The sequence below is a fragment of the Notolepis coatsorum genome (assembly GCF_963971535.1).
Source record: "Notolepis coatsorum genome assembly, chromosome: 1".
NCBI classification, from domain to species: Eukaryota; Metazoa; Chordata; class Actinopteri; order Aulopiformes; family Paralepididae; genus Notolepis; species Notolepis coatsorum.
In genome coordinates this window covers 16,903,036-16,928,537 of record NC_140165.1, presented here as the reverse complement: position 1 = coordinate 16,928,537, position 25,502 = coordinate 16,903,036, and the positions used below count along the sequence as shown (strand labels likewise).

General features: G+C 42.2%; 1 protein-coding gene across 2 annotated transcripts in view; it reads left to right on the top strand.

Moving 5' to 3' along the window:
• LOC311233229 (ubiquitin-protein ligase E3A) overlaps nt 1–19,416 on the top strand; it is a 46,835-nt gene extending 27,419 nt beyond the window's left edge. For both annotated transcript variants that reach the window (XM_084320161.1, XM_084320162.1), the window contains exons 6-11: nt 5,743–5,948; nt 10,342–10,506; nt 11,473–11,628; nt 12,304–12,377; nt 16,920–17,063; nt 18,897–19,416. In XM_084320161.1, the coding sequence (XP_084176287.1) occupies nt 5,743–5,948; nt 10,342–10,506; nt 11,473–11,628; nt 12,304–12,377; nt 16,920–17,063; nt 18,897–19,017 (866 nt within the window). In that variant the 3' untranslated portion in view covers nt 19,018–19,416. The remainder of the gene's footprint in view (nt 1–5,742; nt 5,949–10,341; nt 10,507–11,472; nt 11,629–12,303; nt 12,378–16,919; nt 17,064–18,896) is intronic.
• The last annotated feature ends 6,086 nt before the right edge of the window (nt 19,417–25,502 follow it).

Here is a 25,502-nt window from a genome sequence, read left to right as displayed (position 1 = left end):
GTTTTTTTATTTTTTTTGAAAATTACAAAAAAATTCATATTACCGATATTCACATTTTCAGTTTGACTTGATAGTTTAATTTGGTTGCTGTACTGTAACTAGGGTATTAAATATTATATATTTTTTCTTTTTTTAAGAATCGAAATTAAGAATCAAAATGCAAATATGTTACTTCCGGTTCCAGAACCGGACATTAGAACCGGTTTTCGGTGCCCAACCCTACTCGCGTTCAGCTAACGTTGTTGTCTCTGCTACTGTTCACGTGACACTGCTCGCTTTAAGGCATGTATCAGATCGGAAAATAGTTCCTGTTTTTCCGATATCCGATCCTGTGAATTTGGCCAGAATATCGGATCAGTGCCATCCCTAATACAAATACTTAGGGCCAATCCCAATACCCTCCCTTGGCCCTACCCCTCCGTTTTGCGTTTGGCCACCAGTGTTGTAGTACTCTAGTCTGAGTCCTGAACTGAAGGGACTTCAGGACTCGTGACTCGTCTGGGACTCGAGCACTGATGACTTGGACTCGAGCATTGACTGCATTCAGACTTGGAAGGTGCAGACGACAACTCTTGTTGATTGATAAAAACAGTTTATTTATAAAAAAAAATGGTAATGGGCCCTAATCATTTGACATAAGATATTGATGGCCAGTGCATTTGTTTGGCTATTGTGTCGCAAATTAAATAAACTCCCTTTGAAATGGTGACTGCTGTGTCATTCATGTTTAATGTAGACCTTTTTTTATTTGTATGTCAGCTCTTTGACTGCCAGAGAGGCGGTTTTTACAGTGCAATAAAATAGTTCTGGAGTACTGGTGTCCCATTTCCTAGGTAAAGACCTTCTAGGTGAAGTGCCACGACCCAGTCGAGGGCACTCCAAAACTAGGGGTAGGGTCAAACAAAGGGAATTTGGATTGGGCCTTATAGACTGCACGGTGTATTCATTCCATTAAAGGCATCAGCCAGAGAAAAGGGGACCCCAAAGATCTTGCGTTTTTCCAGTGCACGAACAAGGACGCACACGCACGCCACAAGGACGCGCACGCACGCCACGACCACAGCGGTGACGTAGAAAAGTAAAGTGCACTGGAGGTAGAGTTGAGCGCCATAATCTGATCAGCCTGCTGTCACCCTGTGAGATTGAGCAATAGGTGAGGCTATTGCCCATATTTCTCTCATGTCCCATTTTCTCATGTGGACTGGGTTGACGGTGACACTCGCGAGTCTATACTGTTCAAAGCGCATTGGAAAATTAACACTTTAATCGCCGGAGACGCCGAAACTCGTCTTTCCCCGCCATGCTCATTCTGCCGAAGACGCCGTAACACGTCTTTGATATCAATATTTCAAAAATCTGTGATTGAAATCATATTTCTCCCCCGGGGACCTGAGATATACTGCTGAGCTCCACTTAACTCTCTAACGGTTCAAGAGCGCCATCTGGTGGCCGATCGGGGGATCGCCCAGGGGAGAAACAGGATGTAGAAGCTGGTGCTCATTTCAATTCGGTCCGATCACTCGCTATAGGTCCCGGGACTCGAGCTCGACACAATACATAGCGATCCGTTGCCAATAACTCGATAAACAACATGATTTGGACGTATATACTATTATACAACCTGGAAATGGATCGGGTATTTCTCCATCCCATAATAGAAAAAATTCTGTTCCACGCTCATCTGCCAACGGCGCGAGGAAGCTACGGTGAGTTTCAGCGTTATTTTCTAATGTCCTCTATACTAACTGATCATATCACCCACACTAGATGAATGATATAACGTTGCCCACGGAATTATAAACGACCCCCCGCCCATCCGGTCAACATCAGATCATACGTAGTAACTTCTAGAACTACGTGCAGTTGACATTTTTTATCTGGCACCGATCGCTATCAAACTGTATTTGATCATCAATATAATGCATTTAGGGCTATAAATCAAGTTCTGGAGAAAGCTGCAGAAAACGATAAAAACATACTTATACTTTAGACCGTATTTCAGCGTTTCCGTTAGAACATATTCGTGCCGGTCTGAGTGTCCTGCAAGATTTCTATCCCCGGACATATTCCTGAAATTCCGGTCAGAGTTTTAAACAGCAGTCTGTTATAATCACATTTTTATGAGCTAACGAATTCCGTTATATTGGACATTTGTATTAATTACATCAAGCGAAGAATGAGAAATTGATTTGCAGAATCAAATTACTATCTCTCGCCTCCCAAGTTAGTGCGATACGCTACCAGCATAAAGCTCCCGCCCCGCAGGCTTGCGCTGCAGCAGCTGTCGCACGCACCCCCAAATGAATCTCGAGTCGACATCGCTTCACCTCGTTGTATCAGACACGTCACGCATATCATAATGTTCAACTTCACACACAGCAAACTGTAGTTGATCATCACATTGCCTCGTTTGCATGCAGAGAGCGAGAGGACGAGCCACATGCTCGTAATGCGTTTGTTGATTTCATTATAGCCTACATTTAGTTATAATCAATTATATGCATTACTATGTGACACGGCAGTCAACCAACAGTTGCATTATGATAAAAAAATGTCAACACTTACTCACCCCGTCTCGTTCTGCCTATCCGTTTTGTACCTGCGACTAGATCCCCATTGCATTGGAACAGGTGGACTTCTGCGAGGCTCGCAACGGTAGCAGCAGACTGGGGATGCTCTTTGTGGTTCAATCAATAAAGTGTACTTTGTGTACGTTCAATCAATGTTATCTCTCGTACATCATAGACGCTAGACTACTAGACTATAATGTCGTACCTCAGCCAGGAGAATTTAACTTTCCACTCGGGCCGCCGCCTGAACGCTCGACATTTGTTTATTTTCCGCGGGAGCATCGGCGGTCTCTGACTTCAGAAGACTCATCTTCGTTGTCAATGTCATTATTATTAGACCTGCTTGTGCTTGGTTTCATGAAATATTTGTTAAGTTTAGCTTGTTTGGCCATCTCTCTCTCTCGCTCGTATAGCTGTTTGTCGTTATTATGGTGGCCAGACAGGCTCAAAAAAAGAAAAAAAAATATTCACATCCGAGCGGCGCCATCCGCGCTTTATTAGAGCGAAGCACAATGAAACAAATGTAATGATTGTTTCGTTCATCGCATAGGCTATTTAATTTTAGCCTATTTTAATACAATTCAAATAATAAAATTGTGCTTAGAGGAATTATTTCCACCGGAAATTATGACCGGAGATATTTAAATATTCGGACTTCAACATATTTTGCCAGTCAAATACCGGTAATTACCGGCTAACGGAAACGCTGCCGTATTTTAGTATGAATATGTGAATGAAAAAGTATAACGTTGCTACACCCTGAACAATAGATATAGGACATTGAATGGGCCATAATAATGTCAATTTAGCAATACAATTTAAAAAGTTATAGCCCTGCAAAGAAGGGGAACTTCTCCATAGACAAATAGAGCTGGCTAGGGATGGTAAATTATGAATTTAACCATGGCGATCAAAGTGTTAAACATGATTTCTCCTGAATTGTGTTGACGGATACATCCGTGCGTCAGATTGTTAAATTTTTTATTGTAGCTCAACAAATACTTTTTGTTTGCGTGATCTGACTGGATTGTCAACATTGCAACCGCAAGAGCGACTTGGGCTGGATGAGGTGAGAGAGAGGATCTCCACTGCAACATGAGTGTAATGAAATTTCAGTCAGAACGCACGTCATAACCTAATCAAAATAGAATAGCCATGCTTTTATGGCAATAAATGCTCTAGAGTATCTTGAAATTATATATAAGTCAAGTTGAACCTTTTATTAATCCCCTTGGGGAAATTCGTCCTTTGCATTTGACCCACCCTAAGTATTTAGGAGCAGTGGGGAGCCACACATAGTGCAGCGCCCGGGGACCAACTCCAGTTGTAAGTGTGATGCCAGCACCTTGGTCAAGGGCAACGGCAGGAAACCTAGCATGTGTTGTCTTTTCGGTGTGGGAGGAAACCCGCGCAAACACGGGAGAGAATGTGCAAACTCCACACAGAAAGGCCCCCTGCTGCAGTTTGAACCCACAACCTTGTTGCTGCGAGCACTGCAGTACTGAACACTGCACCACCGTGCCGCAGTGCAGCACTCCCCTCAGGATTCTGTGATGAATATGTTGTGTCATTATTACCGTTGACACCGAATTATATTCCTGTTGAACTAATCCTTGTGAATTGACTTACTTTAGGTTTGTTAGGTTTGACACTAGTGCTGCAGCGTCACCAGTGGGCGGAGGGAGGACTGCATGGTCTGGGCAGAACCCAGATGGTGCAAGTCAATTCAGATGGTGGATTTGAAAACACGTTGTCATGAGATGATTGACCTATCCAAACTATTAACAAATAATTTAAGAATGATCTGTCCATTAGCAAATGAAAATGTTTCCGTTTGACATTTTTAATTGACAGTGGGGGGTGACAGTGGGTTAGGAGGTAGAGCGGTCGTCTGGTAATCAGAAGGTTCCCCCGTTCGATTCCGGCTCCTCGCAGGCAGCGTGTAAGTGTCCTTGAGCAAGACACTTAACCCCGAACTGCTCTCGGTGAGGAGGTCGGCACCTCGCATGGTCGCTTCTTCCGTCCTCACTGTGTGAATGTGAGGCATAAGTGGTTTGGATAAAAGCGCTATATAAATGCAGTCCCATCTACCATTTAATTGATTGAATTGATGACTTATCTCGAGCCCTGCCCTCTTTTCTTGATCCTCCACTCACAACTTGCTTGTTAAGTCGTGACGTATCGACCTTCCAATAAAACCCTGCGTTGGCTGAAGCTCTGGTCTTTTCAACACCTGTGTTTTTTTAATAGATCCGAGTCATATAAAACTCTTTGGGTGTCATGTGCTCCTAGTATCTCCTGCTGTCTGAAGCGGAGCGTTTGACCCCCCAGACATGAATATACGCCACGCAGACTTAACTAGCCCACTGTGTGGCTGTCGCTTCCCCTCGGACGGCTACAGTTGTGATTGGAGGATTGAGAAAAGAGGGGGTGGGTTTTGAGATGGGTCAGTTGAACTAGGGCTGGGCGATATGGCAAAAAATCATATCGCGATAACGATATGATAATATCATATCACTCGATATCGATAATTATTGAAATGGTTAAAAAAAAAAAATTAAACAACAGATGTATGTTTATTTTGCAGCAATTCTTTGTTGTTGCCGCCATCTTTAGTGTTACATCCCCTCACACTCCAGTTCTCAGGTTGCAGCTGGTTTAAAAGCTAAAGTAAACCGGCTTCTCTGCTGCATGTGGCTCCAGGGGAGTTGAACAGTTCTGGCTCTGCTCGTTTATTTTCGATCTTTTGGCGCTTTTTTGGTGGACAAACCACCGCACATGTGCACCGTGACTCGTGACTGGAGTCTAGCTCTGCTAGCACACATAGCCTACTGTGTACAGATGGTTTCAAACTGTATTTTAAATTAGAAAGCAAACTAAATAAATGGACAAGAGAAAAAAAATCTCAATTTGGTCAGTATTGTCATTTGGACAAGCAATGCCATTACTTTAAGTTGCAGGCAAGAAAGACAAGTCTGTCCACTGTCTCTGGTTTTAAAACTGCCCTGTTGCAGGTCACGAAAAAAAAAAAATCGATATATATATTTTTTTTATATATATTTTTTTTGATATTCGATATAGATTATTAACATATTTCGCGATATTTATCGTTATCGTTATATCGCCCAGCCCTAAGTTGAACTTCTCCCGCCCCCTTCCCTCCCTCCTGCAGGGATGTTCACGTACGACGAGCGCACCAAGATGTTCTGGTTCAACTGCTCGTCGCTGGAGAACGAGGGCCAGTACACGCTGATCGGCATCGTGCTGGGCCTGGCCATCTACAACAACTGCATCCTGGACGTGCACTTTCCCATGGTGGTCTACAGGAAGCTCATGGGCAAGAAGGGCACCTTCCGGGACCTGGCCGACTCCAATCCGGTAGGAGCAACCCACAATGTTTTTTCAGGGCTTTCCCCGGGATTTTCTAACCAATCAAATGTATTTGTAAATCAAATCGAATGTATTTGTAAAGCCCGCGCAATCACAAGTTAATGTCCTACATGGGCCGGACAAGTCTTCTTTAAACAAGTCGAGAATAAACATCACAATAAATCAAGAACAAAAAAAACCCATCATGAAATCCAAAACGACACTCTCACAGACATACCCCGGCAAAGGTAAGGAAAAACTCACTAAAAACTAGGGATGTCCCGATCCGCTCACGTGATCGGGATTGGGGCCGATCACGTGATTTTCCGAAGATCGGGATCGGCAATTTTTTTTTTTAATTACTTTTTTTTTTTATTCAACAAACATGACCATGTTCACGTCTTAAACTCATACCGAGGCCTTAGTTTTGGTTTTAAATTGCATATCATCATTCATTCATTTATTGTCACACAGAGCAGAAGAATTTTGCCAAAACAAACCAATAGTATCCAGCTGCAGAACAGCAGACCAGCCACACTCTCAGGCTACGTTTAGACGGAGAGAGTCTGAATAAAAACCGCAAAAGTCGTCTTGCGGTCTCACTTTTAATTTTGTGTTTAGACTAGTGTTTTGGGATGGAATTCTGCGTGCAGACGAGGCTGAAAGACTCGAGACGACGGAGCCCCGCTGTCACACGATTGGCGCAGATGTCACATGACGAGAAACGTCAGTGGCCAATCAGATCGCCTCAGGTCGTTGAGACAACCAGACGTGCTGTGAAGACCCGCCCTACTCTGCCTCTGATTCGCAGACTGTGGGTGGGGGAATGTGATTGGACCAAAGCAGAGTCACTCACAGACAGTGGGTCCAGTCACTAATAGTTGTGATAGCCGTGGGACAGATTCTTGTGTATTTAAACGTACTGCCAATGTAGCCTTCAGGTGATCGCCATGGATAGAATCAGACATGCTTTGTTTACGCTTCTAGGCTACTGGCGCATGCCTGTGATGTAAGCAGTACGCGCGACGACAGCCTTGACAACCCTTTCGTCATCGTTTTATGCGGTTTGACAGTTTAGATGATAGCGCAAAGGTTTATCGTTTCTAGGAATTCCACCCTGGAAGGTGGTCTCACTTTTTTGCGGTTTCACCCTGTAAAAACGCTGTTGCCGTATAAACAAAAGGCACATCCGAAAAAAAAATTGCGGATTCACCTGCTAGCGTTTCCGTCTAAACGGCCTCAGACCCAAACGCATTTCCTTTGATTTAATTATACATCAAATGATTTATGTCAAGGATTGCAATGCCTCGCTTGAATGATGATTTAATTATACATCAAATGATTTATGTCAAGGATTGCAATGCCTCACTTGAATGAAGTTAACTTTTCACCTGGATAACGTCAACATTCAGGGTGAATGTAATGTGAGAAATTGGGATTCTAAAATTAAATAATAAAAATATATATATATATATATATTTTTTTTTTTTTTTTTTTTAATCTCAGATCGGTATTTGTATTTATACTTTTGACAATAAATAAAATCAGAATTTGTTCTTACTTGCTTGCCTGGGTAAATAAAGGTTATAGAAATGTAAAAAAATATTGAAAACCGATACCGATATTTTCCGATATCACATTTTAATGCCTATCGGCCGATAATATCAGACATCCCTAATATTTAGTCATCTGCATTTATTTTTCGTTTACCAGTAGTCAGTTTTAGTCAACTAAGGCCCCGTTTAGACGGAAACGCTAGCAGGTGAATCCACAAAAATATTTTTTCAGGTGTGCCTTTCGTTTATACGGAAACTGCGTTTTTACGGGGTGAAACCGCAAAAAAGTGAGACTACCTTCCAGGGTGGAATTCCTAGAAACGATAAACCTTTGCGCTCTCATCTAAACTGTCAAACCGCATAAAACGATGACGAAAGGGTTGTCAAGGCTCTGGTCGCGCGTACTGCTTACGTCACAGGTAGCAGGTATGCGCCAGTAGCCGAGACGTAAACAAAGCGAACAAGTATGTCTGACTATATCAACGGAGATCACTTGAAGGCTACATTGGCAGTACTTTTAAAGACACAAGAATCTGTCCCGCGGCGTGACTGGACCCACTGTCTGTGAGTGACTCTGCTTTGGTCCAATCACATTCCCCACCCACAGTCTGCGAATCAGAGGCAGAGTAGGGCGGGTCTTCACAGCACGTCATGTGACATGCGCCAATCGTGTGACAGCGGGGCTCCGTTGTCTCGAGTTGTTACAGCGTCGTCTGCATGCAGAATTCCATCCCAAAACGCTAGTCTAAACGCAAAATTAAAAGTGAAACCGTAAGACGACTTTTGCGATTTCTGTTCAGACTCTCTCCGTCTAAACGTAGCCTAAATGTCTGACCATTTTAGTCTTAGTCTGTGTCTTTTTTGTTTTTGTCTAGATTTAGTCGCAGAAAACTGATGATTTTTGTCTAGTTTTCGCTAATGAAAAAAAGGCATTTTATATTTTTATATTGTAAATAATGCAATTCTATTTATTAAGTATAGTCTAGCTGATCAGCTATCAGCTGATTCACAATAAGTTCAGTAGGAGGCTAGAAGCCCAATAGTAACCAAACATTCCTTGAAATGGTCAATAGATTCAGAAATAGTCAGACATGGAATGGAACATATTCTGATTTAAATTGCTTATTTTTTTTTTAACCAACAAAGGAACATTAGGATAGTGTAAATACATAGTACACACTCATTGCAATTCTCACTGGGACCTACTGTACAAATTTCACACACGTCACACACATTCCCTTTTGTCCCTCGAGTCGTACCGTAGATCGCCGACGTCACTTTAAACTTAAAATGGTGGCCCCCATCAGAGCATTCGGCTAACAACATTAGCTTAGCGAGCCTGCCACCGCACTTCTATGTGCATAAAGTGTGGTAACAAAATATCACAGCCCCTAAGACTGGGAGCGTTCTAACTCTACTGAGCATGTACCCAACATTATATGAAAAATAAAAAGTCATTATGACGTTTTAGTGCACTTCAAGCGCTAAAGGGATTCATAACTTATAGCAGGGTCAATCTCAGTGTTAGTACTCGTCTGTTTCTTTTCTTTTCATACCTTTTTAAGTGAACGTGGTCTTGTCCTTGTTGTATCCATGTGTAATGTTGATAGTAGTGGGTGTGTACACAGATGAAAGAGAGCAAGTCTGTGTCTGGGATATAGGTCCCGACTCCCAGGCTATTAGCCTATCCATCCTCTCAGCCTCTGTCGTCTTAAATGCTATGTTCTTTTGGTAGAACTGTTCGGCTGCCGCAGGAGTGTTGAGAGAGTAGCAGATTCCATTCATGGTTATTGGTATAAGCTGTAGTCACGAGAGACCTGGGACGCGGTTTTTAGCCTCACGTATGTTATGTAGCTTGGCTTTTAGCCATAAACGCTGCTGAGTTTAACCCAGAAATGGGAAATGCTGAAATAATAACGTGACTTATTCTAAAAGTTATAATTATTTTGTCTCATCTTGTTTTAGTCAACATAAATTCGTCATGGTTTTTGTAAACTACATTTTTGTGTCCTCAGTTGTGGGCAACGATATTTAATTAATAATTTAGTGTTCAATAATGTGACGTCACGTCTCTTTGTCGTCGCGGGAAAAAGCTACGTTGACGAAGATCTTTCGTCATCAAATTCGTTGACAAAATTAACACTGGTTGCGACCCGTAGTTTGAGAACCGCTGTCTTAGACTGTAGGAATAAATTAAGTTATAATCTTAAATTAGCCGTAGTTCCCCTTTTAAAGTGTGTGTATGTGTCTCTATCTCTGTGTGTCTCTGTCTCCATGCGTGTGTGTCTCTGTCGTTGTCTCTGTCTCTGTGTGTCTCTGTGTGTGTCTCTGTCTCCATGCGTGTGTCTCTGTCTCTGTGTGTGTCTCTGTGTGTGTGTGTGTCTCTGTCTCTGTGTGTGTCTCTGTCTCTGTGTGTGTGTGTCTCTGTCTCTGTGTGTGTCTCTGTCTCTTGTGTGTGTGTGTGTGTGTGTCTCTGTCTCTGTGTGTGTGTCTCTGTCTCTGTGTGTGTGTCTCTGTCTCTGTGTGTGTGTGTGTGTCTCTGTCTCTGTGTGTCTGTCTGTCTGTGTGTGTGTCTGTCTCTGTGTGTCTCTGTCTCTGTGTGTGTCTGTGTGTCTCTGTCTCTGTGTGTCTCTGTCTCTGTGTGTGTCTGTGTCTCTGTCTCTGTGTGTCTCTGTCTGTGTGTGTCTGTCTCTGTCTCTGTGTGTCTGTCTCTGTGTGTGTGTCTGTCTCTGTGTGTCTCTGTCTCTGTGTGTGTGTCTGTCTCTGTGTGTCTCTGTGTGTCTCTGTCTGTGTGTCTCTGTCTCTGTGTGTGTCTCTGTCTGTGTGTCTCTTGCCCCGCGGGGCAGGTTCTCTTCCAGAGTCTGGGGGAGCTGCTGGGGTACGAGGGCAGCGTGGAGGAGGACATAATGATCACCTTCCAGATCTCCCAGACTGACCTGTACGGGAACCCCCTCCTGTACGACTTGAGGGAAAATGGGGACAAGATCCCCGTAACCAATGACAACAGAAAGGTGAGCTACGTGGTGACGGCTTGCACCTAGCGAGGTGAGGTGAACAAAGGGGGTCAAAGTGGGTCATCTCTACAGGAAACTGGAGTCGGGGTTTAAATTGGCCGAAAATAGATTACTTCCAAAGTTGGAGTGGTATCCACGCAACCACCGGTGTCTTTTTGCCACACTGGTTTTGTTTGGTTACTGGCACGTGTACAATGGCGTTGAAATAGACTGCAGAGATGGAAATAAAGATGGATCATTTTCCATTTTACAATGTTTTTCCACGTCGTTTCACTTCCAGTATGTAAATTTTTTTATTACAGTAGGAACTCTTTGTACAGACCACATCATAGCGATATCAGCCATAACAGAAAATATATTATTGTTTATCAGTATCGGCCAAAATGTTCATATTGGTGCATCCAGTAGTTTACACAGGGTTCGCACAAGGTCCTTGAAGTGCTTAAAGTGCTTGATTTTTTTTACCAAGAAAAGTCCAGGCCTGGAATTCCTTAAACAGCCAATTTTTTTAACAAGGTACTTAAAAAGTCCTTGAAATTCAAATCAACCATTCGCATTGAAAGTTTTGTTAATCCCTGATAAAACATTGAATTGAACATTGAATCAAGATTTTTTTTTTTTTTTATATCTAAAGTGTAACTAATTCTCGGAAATTGGTTTAACTTTTAAGCCATAAATATTGGATAAAAACTTTTTTCAATAAAAAAAACTCCCAACAGAGGGGAGAATCTGTTGCAGTTCATTCCATGAGCTAGGGGCGTCATATTAAAATGCAGATTTACCCTGTTCCGAGCAAACTCGCTACCTGTCACTAGAACGGGTTCCAAAATCCCATTCCAATAATGATGTAGTTACTAGTATATAAGGAGGTAGCTTACCAATAAGGGTTTTAAAAATTAACAAATACCGGTGTTTGTTGTGCCTCCCTGTCAGAGTATGAAATGGAAAATGTTGTTTCTTTAGGAGTTTGTGGCTCAGTATGCGGAGTACATGCTGAACAAGAGCGTGGAGAAACAGTTCAAGGCCTTCAGGAGAGGCTTCCACATGGTCACCAACGAGTCGCCGCTGAAGTATCTTTTCCGACCCGAGGAGATAGAGCTCCTGATCTGCGGGAGCAGGGTGAGTCGTCCTGTCAAGCACTCCCAATAACTATTTATTAGGAACACGCCGACATTTGGGGAAATTAGCTTACCGTCTTCTCCAGAGAGAGACAAGAAGATGGATACCAGTTTCCTCTCTGTGAGTTCAGTAGAAAGCCATCTGGCTGCATGTTAGCTTAGCACAATGAATAGAAGCGGACAGTGCCGGTTAGCCTTCGGGAGAGGTGTTAGTTGGACAATGCCTAGGCTAACTGGCCATGCACGCTACCATTCATTGTGCTAAGCTAGGCTAACGTGCAGCCAGATAGCTTTCTACTGAACGCACAGAGAGGAAACTGGTATCGATTTATCTTGTGTCTCTGGAGAAGACTGTAAGCTAATTTCCCAAAATGTTGGCGTGTTCCTTTAAAAGTGATACACATTTTTATGCCCAATTTCCATAAATTAATTCTTCATTGCCTATATGTAATGTATAATATAACTGATGGGGCATACAGACCCTCATCTGCACTTTTGTTTACACTGTTTATTTTTTTATTCTGATAAAATTGTATAGCCTATATTTATGTCTTTCTACTATTACCCTGTCCATACCTGTACCTACCCTCTCCCATGCTGCTATGACGCCCGAATTTCCCCATGGGGGTCAATAAAGGAATATCTAAGTTTCTTGTCTCTCTCGTGCAAAACACAGAACCTCGACTTCTTGGCACTTGAAGAGACAACGGAATATGACGGTGGTTACAACAGAGATTCTCGAATCATCAAGTAAGAAGCTGTGTGTCCTTGCAACAAACATAATACAGGTTAACATTGTTATAACAAAACACAAGATACTTACTTACTTATGCCTACGGCTGTACCGAATAGTTCGAAGCTTCGAAGCTTCATTCATAACGTTGACATTCAAATTCTAAATCAACATTTGAATTTTATTATTATTATTATTATTATTATTTTTTTTTTTTAACTTAAATTTTTTATTAACAGTTTTTAGACAGACAGCACTCACAAAAAATAAATAATAAAAAATAAAGAAACTAGCATCACAATAAAAACAAAAAGAAAAAACAGTGCACATAAATATTTACATGGGTATCATGGTTGGTTGTCTGGTTCCCCTACTGTTGTTTTCTAGGTATTTGATACAAAGGCTGATTGTGTATCTCCCTTAAACAGGCATACACAGGTAATTCCTACTCAAAGATGATAAATGCTGACTAAGGCTTGTATGTGTGATCTGGGTCCAGAGACCCTCCTTGAGCTTCTTTCTTCCCTTATCCTTCGTCCTTTCTTTTTTTTTTCTCTTGTTTATTAACTTTCACTTTGCCTTTTGGTTCACCCATACACAAACCACATCATCCCTGAATATTTAATATCACACCGTTAAACAGACATAAATAAATAAGGTATAAAAGCATTCAGCAATTGTAATATCCCAAAAACAAAATAGAAAATACTAACTAAAGCACAGGTGTGTGACATGGGTTCATAGACCCTCCTTGAACATCTTTCCTCCTTTACCCTTCGCCCTCTTGTGTTGCATTTGGTTCTTCTTCTGTGATGTCGTTCTCGTTCCTTTTATAATCCTCCCACTTTCCCCATCTTTCCCCAAATTTCTCTTTTTGTAACCTCAGCATGTGTGTTATCCTTTCCATATCCTGTATTTCTTCCACTATTCCTACCCATTTTGCTATTGTCGGTGGGTCTTCCTTGTACCACAGTCTCGTTATTGCTTTTCTGGCCGCTATCAACATTATCTTTATTAAATATTTGTCCCCCCCTTGTATTCCCTCGTGTGTCAGGTCTCCTAAGTAAAGCATCAGTCCTGTTTGTGGTAGCCCGTATCCTAATATTCTGATCATTGCTTCCCCTATCTCCTCCCAATACCCCTTCAGCTTCTGACATCCCCAGAATATGTGCGTGTGATTTGCCCCCTCCTTCCCACACATCCTCCAGCATGCTTTTTGTGTTGGTGCATATTTTCCCTTCAGCTCTGGGGTTATAAAGAATCTGATTATGTTTTTCCATCCAAATTCTTTCCATATTCTCGATCCTGTTGTTAAATGTTGTACCTCGCATATGTTCCCCCATTCCTTCCCTGTTATTCCTATCTCTAGTTCTCTCTCCCATTTCTCCCTTATATAATCGGTCGTGTGTCCCTTGCTGGTCATTATAGCCCGGTATATTGCTGATATTACTCTTCCTTGCCCCCCTTCGTATGCCCATACTATCATCTTTATTATTCCATTCTGTTCCTTGTCTTTGGCCCCCCTTATTTCTTTGTTGTAGTAGTCTCTAACCTGTAGATATCTGAAGTGGTCCCTGTTTTCTAGTCCAAATTTCTCCTTTAATTTTTGTGGTGTCTGCATTTCTCCCTTCTCTATCATTTTGCATATCGCTGTTGCCCCCCCCCCTCTCCCACCTTCTGAATCCATGGTCTAACCTCCCTGGTTTGAATCTTTTGTCATGTGCTACCCATCTCAGGACCCCTGACTGCTTCTCCAATTTGTGTGTTTTTACTACTCTGTTCCATATGGTCAAGGTGCATTTGGTGATTGGATCTAATAGTCCCTCTTTTTCTTTAAATAGTTCCCTATCTCCCACCAGAGCTTGTACCTTGTATCCCTCCCCTTCTTTTTCAATGTCTTTCCATCTTGCCTCATATCTGTCGTTACACCAGCACGTCACTGCTCTCAGTTGTGCTGCATAATAATAATCTTGTAGGCTGGGTACTGCCATCCCTCCCTCTTCCTTTGGTAGTTGTAGTGTTTTATATCTGACCCGTGGTCTTCTCCCCGCCCATATGAACCTCGATATCAGTCTGTCCCACTCCCTGAATTGATTCTGTGGTATTTGTATCGGTAGTGACTGGAATAGGTACAGTAACCTTGATAGTATGTTCATTTTAATGACCTCTATTCTTGAATTGAAGTCTAAGGGCATTACTGTCCATCTCTCTAAGTCTCTCTTGATGTTCTGATTTATCTGTGTATAATTCGCCTCAAACAGTTTCTCCACCCCTCTCGTGATGTTCACCCCTAAGTATTTAATCTTGTCCATGTCCCATCTTATCCCGTACTGTTCTCTAATTTCCGTCGTTGGAGAATAGTTCCATGCTAAGGTCTGTGTCTTTGTCATGTTTAGTTTGTATCCTGAGTAGTGGCCATATTCCTTCAGTAGATCCATCAGTGCCGGGAAGCTCTTTTCTGGTTGCCTCATGTATACTATCACGTCGTCTGCAAATAGGCCTAGTTTATATTCCGTTCCCTTTATCCTTACTCCCTTGATGTCCTCGGTCTGTCTGATCAGTTGTGCCAGTGGTTCTATGAAAACGGCGAAGAGTGTCGGTGAAAGACAACATCCCTGTCTGGTAGCCCTCTCTAATCTGATTCTATCCGTCAAGCTGCCATTCACCTTAACCCTCGCTGTCGGTTCTTGATATAGCGCCTTGATCATCTTCATCGCCCTCCCGTTCAGTCCGAACCTCATCAATGTTTTATATAAAAATGTCCAGCTCACACTGTCGGAACGCTTTTTCTGCATCTAGGCTAATCAGTACCGCGCTACCCCCTTGTTTTTGTATCTCCTCTACTATGTGTAATGTCTTTCTCACGTTGTCCTGTGTCTGTCTCCCTTTAATAAATCCAGTTTGATCTTCATCTATAATGTCTGGCATAAACGTCTCATCTTTTTGATATTATCGATGTATACATCTTGTAATCTACGTTAAGTATGGACACAGGTCTGAAACTACTACATAATTCCCTATCCTTCCCTTCCTTCGGTATCGTGGTGATTATGGCTTCCTTCCACGAGGGGGGCATTTTCCCCTCTTCCATCGTGTGTCTGAATGCCGCCCCTAACATGGGTGCTAATTCAGTTCTAAATGTCTTGTAGAATTCCGATGGGAATCCGTCGCTCCCCGGAGACTTGTTGTTTTTAGCTCTACTAATTGCCTCTTCCAGTTCTTGTTCCGTAATTATTTTATTTAATTCTTCATTCTGTTCTTTCCCTATCGATGGTAACTCTAGCTTCTCCAAATATGTTTCTATTTCCTCTTCTCCCGCTGCTTTTGGCTGTGTGTATAATTTCTCATAGTATTCTCTAAATGTCCTCTCTATTTCAGCTGGGTCCCTCAATATTTCATTAGTCTTTGTATCCCTTATTGTGTGTATCGTGTTCAACTTCTGTTGCGTTCTAATTCTCCTAGCCAACAGTCTGGTCGCTTTTGGTCCCCCTTCATAGTACGTTTGTTTCATGAACCTCGCTTTCTTTTCTATTTCCGTCAATAATTCCCTATTTATCCTGGCCTTTACTTCTTTGATTTCTCCGAGCGTTTCCTGTTCATTTACTAACGTAACCATTTGGCCCTCCATTTTCCCCTTCACCAGAACAAACCTTCCCTCCTTGTCTCTTACTTCCTTGATCAATTCAAATTTGACTGTTTTTGATTAACGTGATTACTCCTCTCCTCGGGTTTTGTTCAAAGGAACTATAGTATGCATTTTCATATCCAAATCTCTTCAGTTTCTCATGACCCTGTGCTACCAAATGTGTCTCCTGCAGAAAATCACTTCCATCTCACTTTTTTTTGTTTTACTTCGACTACTCCTTTTATACAAGGCACTAAATGGAACAGGACAAAGCTACATTGACAATTCTCTTGTTAACCATGTGCCCCCTAGAACATTACGATCATCTACTGCTGTTTTATGGAAGGTTCCCAACAGCAGCCAAAAGAAAATCAGGGATGCAGCTTTTCCGAATTACGCACCAAAGCTATGGAACACCCTGTCTACGGACATTAGGGAGGCTAGCTCATTCAGTATTTTCAAAAGTTAACTAAAAACGTACCTCTTCACCTTAGCCTTCTAATGCACTCTGCCACTTGGATTATTGTCTATTTCTATGTCTGCTAAAAAGTGATTATTGTTCTGTAAACGAGAGCTATTTGCACTTTATGCATTGCTCTTCTTATTCTGCCAATTATGTGCTTAAAATGCCAAGTGGATTTTTCTGGGGGGGATTATTACAGGCTAGCATATGTCAATGATTAGCAACAACACAGATTTAGATGGATTTGTAGTTTTTGTAATGTCAGATTAAAAATGAAATACTCCCACTTTTCTGAAGAGTTGTTGTTAAATCTGACATTACAAAAGATCCATAAAAATTTGGAAAATGATTTCAACATATAATACAATTTTGTCCCCTAATTGTAAGAGTGTGACACTTTAGTCCCCTAATAGTAAGAGTGTAACACTTTAGTTTTCAGACACAAGGGTTAAAGTGTATATTCTCCTTCAGGGAGTTCTGGGAGACATTGCACGCATTTGGCGAGGAGCAGAAGAGGCTGTTCCTGCAGTTCACCACAGGAACGGACCGGGCCCCTGTGGGCGGCCTGGGCAAGCTGAAGATGATCATTGCCAAGAACGGGCCGGACACAGACAGGTGAGTCGGCACTGAACTATCCTCCTGACCTGTACCCCCGATAATCTCTCTGTACCTGCGACAGGAAAGGGAATGCATTACCTACCTCTCTGTACCTTCATTCCAAACCTTTATTTTAACTCGAAAGGCAACTGAGGTTTCCTTCATTTACAGTCCTGTCAAGTGTATTGAAAAGGAAAAAGATGATATATATATATATATACTGTATAGCACATGTACATAAGTATTCACACCTTTTGCTGTCACCTTAGCTCAGGTGCATCATGTTTCCACTGATCATCCTTGAGATGTTTCTACAACTTGATTGGAGTCCACCTGTGGTGAATTCAATTGATGGGACATGATTTGGAAAGGCACACAACCTGTCTATATAAGGTTCCACAGTTGACGGTGCATGTCCGAGCACAAATCAAGCCATGAAGTCGGAGGATTTGTCTGTAGACCTCCGAGACAGGATTGTATCCAGGCTAATCTTGGGAAGAGTACAAAAAGATTTCTGCAGCATTGAGGGTCCCAACGAGCACGGTGGTCTCCAATGGAAGTAGTTTGGAACCACCAGGACCCTTCCTAGAGCTGGCCACCCGGCCAAACTGAGCAATCGGGGAAGAGGGGCATTGGGCAGGGAGTTTACCAAGAACCTGATGGTCACTCTGACAAGTGTTCCACTGTTCCTCTGTGGAGATGGGAGAACCTTCCAGAAGGACAACCATCTCTGCAGCACTCCACCAATCAGGCCTTTGTGGTAGAGTGGCCAAGCAGAAGCCACTCTTCACTAAAAGGCACATGTAAGCCTGCCTGGAGTTTGCCAAAGGCACCTAAAGGACTCTGTGGAATATGTTTCCTCCCTAGCCCTCCCCAACTCACCTAAAACCATCCCCCCCTCCTAGCTCAATCCATTTGTTTGTCTCCCCTGATCAATCAATCACCACCCTTTATCTATTACCTTGTAATAGCGTGGTGGAGGCATCTACAGTGAAGTGTGGTGGCGGCACCTACAGTGAAGCGTGGTGGTGGTGGCAGCACCTACAGTGAAGCGTGGTGGTGGTGGCAGCACCTACAGTGAAACTCGATTGAACCTCTGTCGATACAGATCATACAGACCAGATGGAGCCAAGCTTGTAGCATCATACTCAAGAAGCCTTGAGGTGGTAAATACTGCCAATGGCGCTTCAAGAAAGTATTGAGTAAAGGGTGTGAATACTACTCATTTGAGTGTTTTATTTTTTAATACATTTGCCACATTTTCAAAAAAGGCTTTTTCACTTTGTCATTATGGGGAAATTAATCATCTATTTTGGAGCCGGTTCCTGACAGGGAGCGAGCGAGCGAACTGGAGACGAAATCGCGCGCGACACTGTCCTGATATGACGCGGCGCGTGTCCGAGTGTGTCTGTGTTTACCTGGAAGCACACGGGGGGAAAGCAGCCTGCGATTCTTGACCAATAAAAAGTGTTTAGGGGCGGGACTCGGCCGCGTAATCACTCAACTAGAGACACAGCGAGCGAATATTTGAGGGGGGGACGACATCGCCGCTCAGTTCGCTGTCGCTCGCGGCAGGTCAGGATAGTCTGATTGAAACGAATTCCTTTTTAATCATTTTCGCAATCACGCTCGCTCGCGTCGCTGCCTGTCAGGAAGGGGTGTAAGGCTGTAAAATAACAATGTGGAAACAGTGAAGGGGTGTGAATGCTTTCTGGATGCACATATCCCTCACCTACTCTTACTAATAACGCTGCTGGCCTGTATGACCTGTATTGTCTTTATACCTCCATCACCATCTGCGACAGGGTCTTTTGAGTCACTGGTTCTTGTGTTCCTTCCCCTCCCCGCCAGGTTACCCACGTCTCACACCTGCTTCAACGTGCTGCTGCTCCCAGAGTACAACACCAGGGAGAAGCTGAAGGAGAGGCTGCTGAAGGCCGTCACCTACGCCAAAGGGTTCGGCATGCTCTGAGGCCTCCTCAACCACACTGCAAAAAGGACTCCTTTTCAGAAGGCCCAGTCCCAAACCTACCCGCCCCCCCGTCCCGTCCCTGTCCCCGCCCTCTGTATCAGAAATGATCTAAAAGATGATAAAAACACCAATCACGAAAGGAAAACGATAAAGAGGAAAGGAAAAGCGAGCTAGAATGGGAAACGGTGAATCGGTTCATACGGTTGAGCGCTCTAGTAGTCCTTTGTCTGTGCCTGCATCCCAGATCACTCGGCGCAAAGCATAGAAGCCCCCCCCTCCCCTCCCTTACACATCACGTGAATGTGTCCCCCTCCCAACCCCGCACATTGCCCTGCGTTTTTCTATGTACAGAGAGGATCCCCCCCCCCCCCCCCCCCTTATTATTTATTTTAAGGTTGAAATCGGTTATTTTTATGCCTGCCTAGGGTGACACCTTTTTTCTTTTCTTTCTAGGTGGGAAGGGGAAGGGTGGGGGGGAGGGAAAGGGTGGGCGGGGTTTGGTATTATATAATATGAATTGGTAGGATGCATTAACAAATAAATATGAACTCAACACAATAAATAAAGAAAAGCCGTTATAGACCCGACACTTGGGGACACTTAAATAACCCTCCTCTTCCTCTTGGGTGAAGAAGGCGCTTCGCTCCGCCACCTTTCAGCTCACAACCATCAGCTTCATCATCGCTCTTAACCCTTTCACTGCCACACGACAGAAGGTTAACCCTTTCACTGTGACAATACAGAAGGTTAGCCCTTTACTGGTCGGTTGTGTGATAGTAAAGGGTTAACCTTCTGTCGTGTGGCAGTGAAAGGGTTAACGACTTCATTTAGTTTTTATTGAAACAAGCATTTTGTCATTTTAAAGACACATTCTCAAAAATAGATTTTCTTTTTCTTTTCTTTTTTTTATCATTCCGAGTACTGCAGGTTAGACTAAAAATCTGAGTCAGAGCTGTGTAAGTGCACTTAGACATTTTCAGAATGTTTTTTTTTTTTTTTGGCCACCGCTTGCCATGATTGTTTGAAGCATTTTTATTTCCTCGCATCTTCCCTTTTTTTTTTTTTTTATCTCTCTCTCTCGTCGAAGGTTCTCCAGGAAAGCGGTATTGTTGTAATCCTCAGTAACCGTTGGAAAGCAGGACACCATTATCGCACACCTGAAAGGAGAGGATTTCCAGACTTGGGACCACTCCCTTGTAAAGACGGACAGTGTGGCGTAGCTCAGAGAGAGTGTGTGTACCAAGATAGTGCACTTCTTGTGCCAACTAATAATAGCCAGTTGATTGGCTAACCCCACCCCACCCCCCATGTAAGTTCTTGGTGCAAGCACCTTGTGTTTCCTCACTCTCTACAAAGGCTTTGTTCACACTGCAGGCCGTAGTGCTCAATTCAGAATAATTTGCTCTTTGGTTTGGCTGTTGACATTATTATTATTATAATATATATTTTTTTTATGTGGCCACTATCAGATTCCAGTGTGAACTAGTCCACGCTGCTGAACTGACCCGCATGCACAAATGAACAATAAACAAGATGGACGTAAATAATTGTGACAAATGTCAATCTAGACTGATGTGAAAGTCGCATGACTGTTCAGACTGAGGTCTCATTGCAAAAAAATCAGACCTGTATCATTTAGGAACCACATTATGAAAGCGGCCCAAATCAGAATTGAAAAGATCAGATTCCATGTGATTTGTGCTGTTCACACTGTCATGAAAGAATCAGATCTGAGTCGCATAATAAATCGGATTTGGGCCTCTTGTCTGCAGTGTGAATGTCTTCTATTAACGGACCCTTCACACTGAGGAGTCTAGCCGTTTAAATATAGCCCCGGATTAGCTGTAAACCTCCACCTGTAGAGGCATTGTGCTCAATTAAGGATCTACATACATTTGCCAATTGTTACCAACGTTTTTTTTCTTTGGTCCCTCTATGATTTTGAATCCAACGGACCTACATCTGTCTGTGTAGAAATTCTGTAGTGACTGCACTTTTCTTTTGTTTCACTTTTTGGTAACGTTTGGGTCGCCAACTGTGAAATTCTACTCCGTTCAGCACTGGCAGTTGTGCTTTTGTTTTTTGTTTGGTCAGATTATTGCTTTTTAGTTTTGGACAGATGAAATAGGGGTGTAATCACTGCTTCAAAAGGACTCTCGATTCCTTACAACGCTGTCTTCACACACACAAGTGTCTCTATACTCTGTCCCTCCGACGTTCCCCTTTTCGCACCCTTCACCCGCTCCGATCTGAAATGCACATGTCGAACCAGGGGAGGGGCCCTGGTGCAGGAAGAGACGATGGAGGGAGAAAGAGTGGCATCTTGTGTAGATTTTTGTCTCCGTCTTTTGTCTCGTCTTGAGATGCTAGCTCAGTTCGCTCCTGGTATGCCACTAAAACCCAAGATTTTTTTTCTTTTTTTTTTACCAGTGCTCTGTGGCGGCGCGAGTGGAACTGACACAACAGTACCGTGCAGAATCTTCTTTTTCTCTCTCCCTCATTTCCATTGCGCTTTGTTGTTTTTTTGTTTTGTATCTTTTTTTTTTTTTTTTTCCTCTGGGTTTCCACTGTCCCGTTTGGTTACTTTGTACCTCTGTTTTGTACCGCAGAAGACGCTGCTCACCCGGTGGCAGCACCCACAGGGGCCGGTTAAGGCAAAAAGGTGAAAAGGGTTCGACCTGAGCAGTTTGTTGTTTGTAGGTTGGTTTGCAAATCGACAGTTACATTCTAAAAAAGAAAAAAGGAAAAAAAAGGATACAAAATTGATTTAAAGGCAAAAAATAAAAAGTATCAAGTGTTGTGAAAATATGCTAAATAAAAGTGACTGCTTTTTTTTTTTCCAACTTGTGTTTTGTGACGTTACTGATTCAGTCCAGAAGTTTGACCTCTGGTGTGATCCTTTGAAGATAAATCACTTGGTGTTTCTGTGCAGTTCGTCCCAGTTGCTACACCGGGCAGTGAAAGGAACACTCCAACCAGGGTGGCACAAGGTCCTTGATTTTTTTGCCAAAAAAAGTCGAGACCTGGAATTCCTTAAAGGGGAACTATCTTATAAATGGCCTTTTTCAGTGTTTAGCATTGTTTCCTAGCTATGTGGACGTATATTAATATGATCTATGTCTCTATATTGGCACATTCTTCAAATTCTCCTCTCACAATATTCACCCTCACTGAACTGAGTCATCTGAAAATGTGATGATTTGTGATGTCAGAGAGACACCGCTGCATGATGATGTCCCAGATGCTTCGAAGGCCACACAGTGGTTTAGGAGCCCAGCCTCAAAACAGCTTAAGATCTTCAGGTAGAAAAATGCTGTTTTTGAGGACTTGATTAGAAATACAAAACAATGAAAAAAAATATATATATAATTACAGAGGTGTTCCATAGACTCACAGGAATTGTGTAAAAGTGCCCAAATAGTGAAAGAAATAGTAAAATAGTTCCCCTTTAAAACCTGTTAAGCCCGTAGGTCCCCCTTTAGGGGAACCCTGCTTTTCTCAATAGAGACCGTATTAGATCCCCAATGGAAAGCCACACTCATTGGCTACAACCCTGTCCAAATATTTTCGAGATCGCCAAATGATTGACGGAGCTAGAGCCCCCAGAGGTCGGGGTGGTAATGTGTACTTTGGCGCACGCCTCACATATTCGCATGTAACTCGAGAACCGCTGAATGGATTTTGTCACCTGAAAGGGCAATTGACGGGCAACAAATGGGGCTTTAATTCTATCTATATATTGTACTAAAAGAAATGCACACCCAAGCCGCTAGAGGTCGGCAAAGTGGCGCGTCACGAATCATCGATGTTAAGAGGTTCTGTTTTTTTATATATATTTTTGTAGCCAAGAGTAAATACCATAACCCTATCAAAACAGTAGTCAAAGTGTATATTTTAATTTTTACCGATGTTTTATAGGATTTACCGAATTATATCTCTTATCGGAAAACCGCAAGGAAATGACTAATCATTTATTACTGTATCTACAAATCCTTCTGTTTAATCATCTTCCCTTTATTCATTTGCTTAGATTTTTTTTACACTTGATCTCAAGAAGGTGCTGAATGATCTCAGTGAGCGAGCTGTCGGTCTGGGGAGGGTGTAGACGACCACATGTCTCCTCTGTTGGTCTGGGGAGGGTGTAGACGACCACATGTCTCCCCTGTCGGTCTGGGGAGGGTGTAGAGTAGACAACCACATGTTTTTTTCACCTGACGGCGAGGAGTTTCACCAGGAAAGTGTAACATGTGGAGGTTCACACTATCTCCCTCCCAGATCCCTTCCCTGCTGAACAGTCACCCAACCGACCAGGAGGACTTGCTATTGCAACGACCAGTACTTATACCCCACCGCGAACATCAAACCACCCGGGAGTACTGCTACCAGGAATTGAACCCAGGTCTATGTGGTGGTACACTACCCAGACCCCCCTCTCCTGTAATATGAATTCTTAAAGGTCCCTTATAGTCTTAGTGTGGATTTGGCAGACATGTATTTAGGTGCCACATTTTGTATTTGGTGTGTATGCCTGTTCAATACAAGGCAAAAATATAATGCTGGAAAATAAATAATTAAATTCAGATTTAGACTAGTTTCTACAGGAAACAAATATGTTTCACAGCTTCAAAGAAATAGTAATGTTTTTTTGTTTTTTTGTTTTTGATTTAATACAATGAAAATAGTTTTTCAATCTTTTAGCATTTTTTAACAGAAGGTATGTTACCCAAAATGTTAAAACTGGTGACATAATGGTGACGACGCCCTTTGTTCTCTGTCCCCCTGGATAGCAACAGAATCCAGCCTTTCAGATATCCAATCTGGTTCCTTTAAAAGCTGATTGGCTGTGCTCAGAGAGGCTGCACTGTTTATATCAAAACAAATTATAATAAAAAAAAAAAGATGCCACATTATCCAATTTATGACTGAATTAAAATGTACTGGATCTTTAAAAATGGGATCTTTATCTCTGGCTTGGTCTGTGCGTCGATCTAAAAACTCCGGTCCGGGTTTTCCTCGTCGGGCAGGACAAGCGTTTATAATGCATGGATTGAGGAGAATCAAGCACTCCCGATTCATGTTCTTTGGTGGATTATGTTGGCAACACGATCGACATCAATACTTGGAATGGCGATCAGATAATTGGAATATTCTTTTTGTAGTACATGATAGTCAAGGTAAGGGCTATATGGTATCAATCTTGCGTTGATCCAAGAATCCATTCACAGCGATCCGACATTATGTGTGTAATGTGTGTGTTGTAACGTATCCCGTTGGTGGCGATCAAAGCATGGAAAAACAACCCCCCCCTTTCATCCATTCATCATCTAACATAATACCGATAATATAGCGTTGATTTCAGATTGATTGTTGATACAGGCGAGAAACGGCACGGTTTTGAGTGAAATGCACTAAATGCTGCATAGCGTCGTTTTCTGGGATTAGACAGGATTACTCTAAAACTATACTCATTCACCACGGTATAAAACGGGAATGTATGGATGAAGAAATTATTTCTTTTTCACAAATTGAACGATGGATACTCGATGTCAAATGGGCAATATTATATCCATAGCTATGATATTTAATAGTTTGAGCCCTGCAAACACCGCCATGTATCCGTATTAAAGCGGTGGCCTAATTACCACACGGTACACAGCGACCTCTTGCGCTGAAAGTGTTAATACATGCTTTGTGAATGTGGGCCCCAACATTTGGATACATTGTTTTGATATATCAATGTAATGACACAATCATAATAAAAACATGTATCCATATTTTACTACAAACACTTGAAAATAATTTTGACGATTAATGTAAGAACCGTTTTTGTACATTATATTTAAGCAGTAATAGACATAACTATTAAACCAAAAGATCCATGGTCATCTACTTACCATGGCTTAAAGTCTTCCACAAATTATATCCTTAACATTAGTACTGCTTTTTAAATAAATATATCAATGTTTTCCCTTGACTGGAAAATTACAATAAATAATGTTTAAGTGACATACAATCAATATCACATTCTCAAAAAAGAAAGCCAACAAACAAGTTGTAAATAGTACCTATTATGTTACCAGTTGTCAATTAATTACAGTTTACATCAGACCAGGACAAAATGGTAGTTGAAAGTTTAAAATAGTTGAGGAAAAATACAAGGATTGTTCATGTTTTCTGTCCAAGCGCACAGGAAGGTAAATTACCTCTCAACTGCCTCAAATGTTGAAAATCCTTTTCAAATGTGATTCTGCCCACACCTGGTTTGCATAAATATTAATGTCATATTTACGTCAATGCAACATTTCACAATCAATATCTCTTATGTTGTAACTAGTTTCAACAATGCCTAGTTTAAGTCTGAGTATAATTAACTTAGGAGGGAAGCGCTCTATGGTACAACATATGAATATAGTGAGTGGAGACAAACAGTCAATGTCCAAGTCTGTCCAGCTACTTGAGTAATACTACTGAATTACTACTTGTCA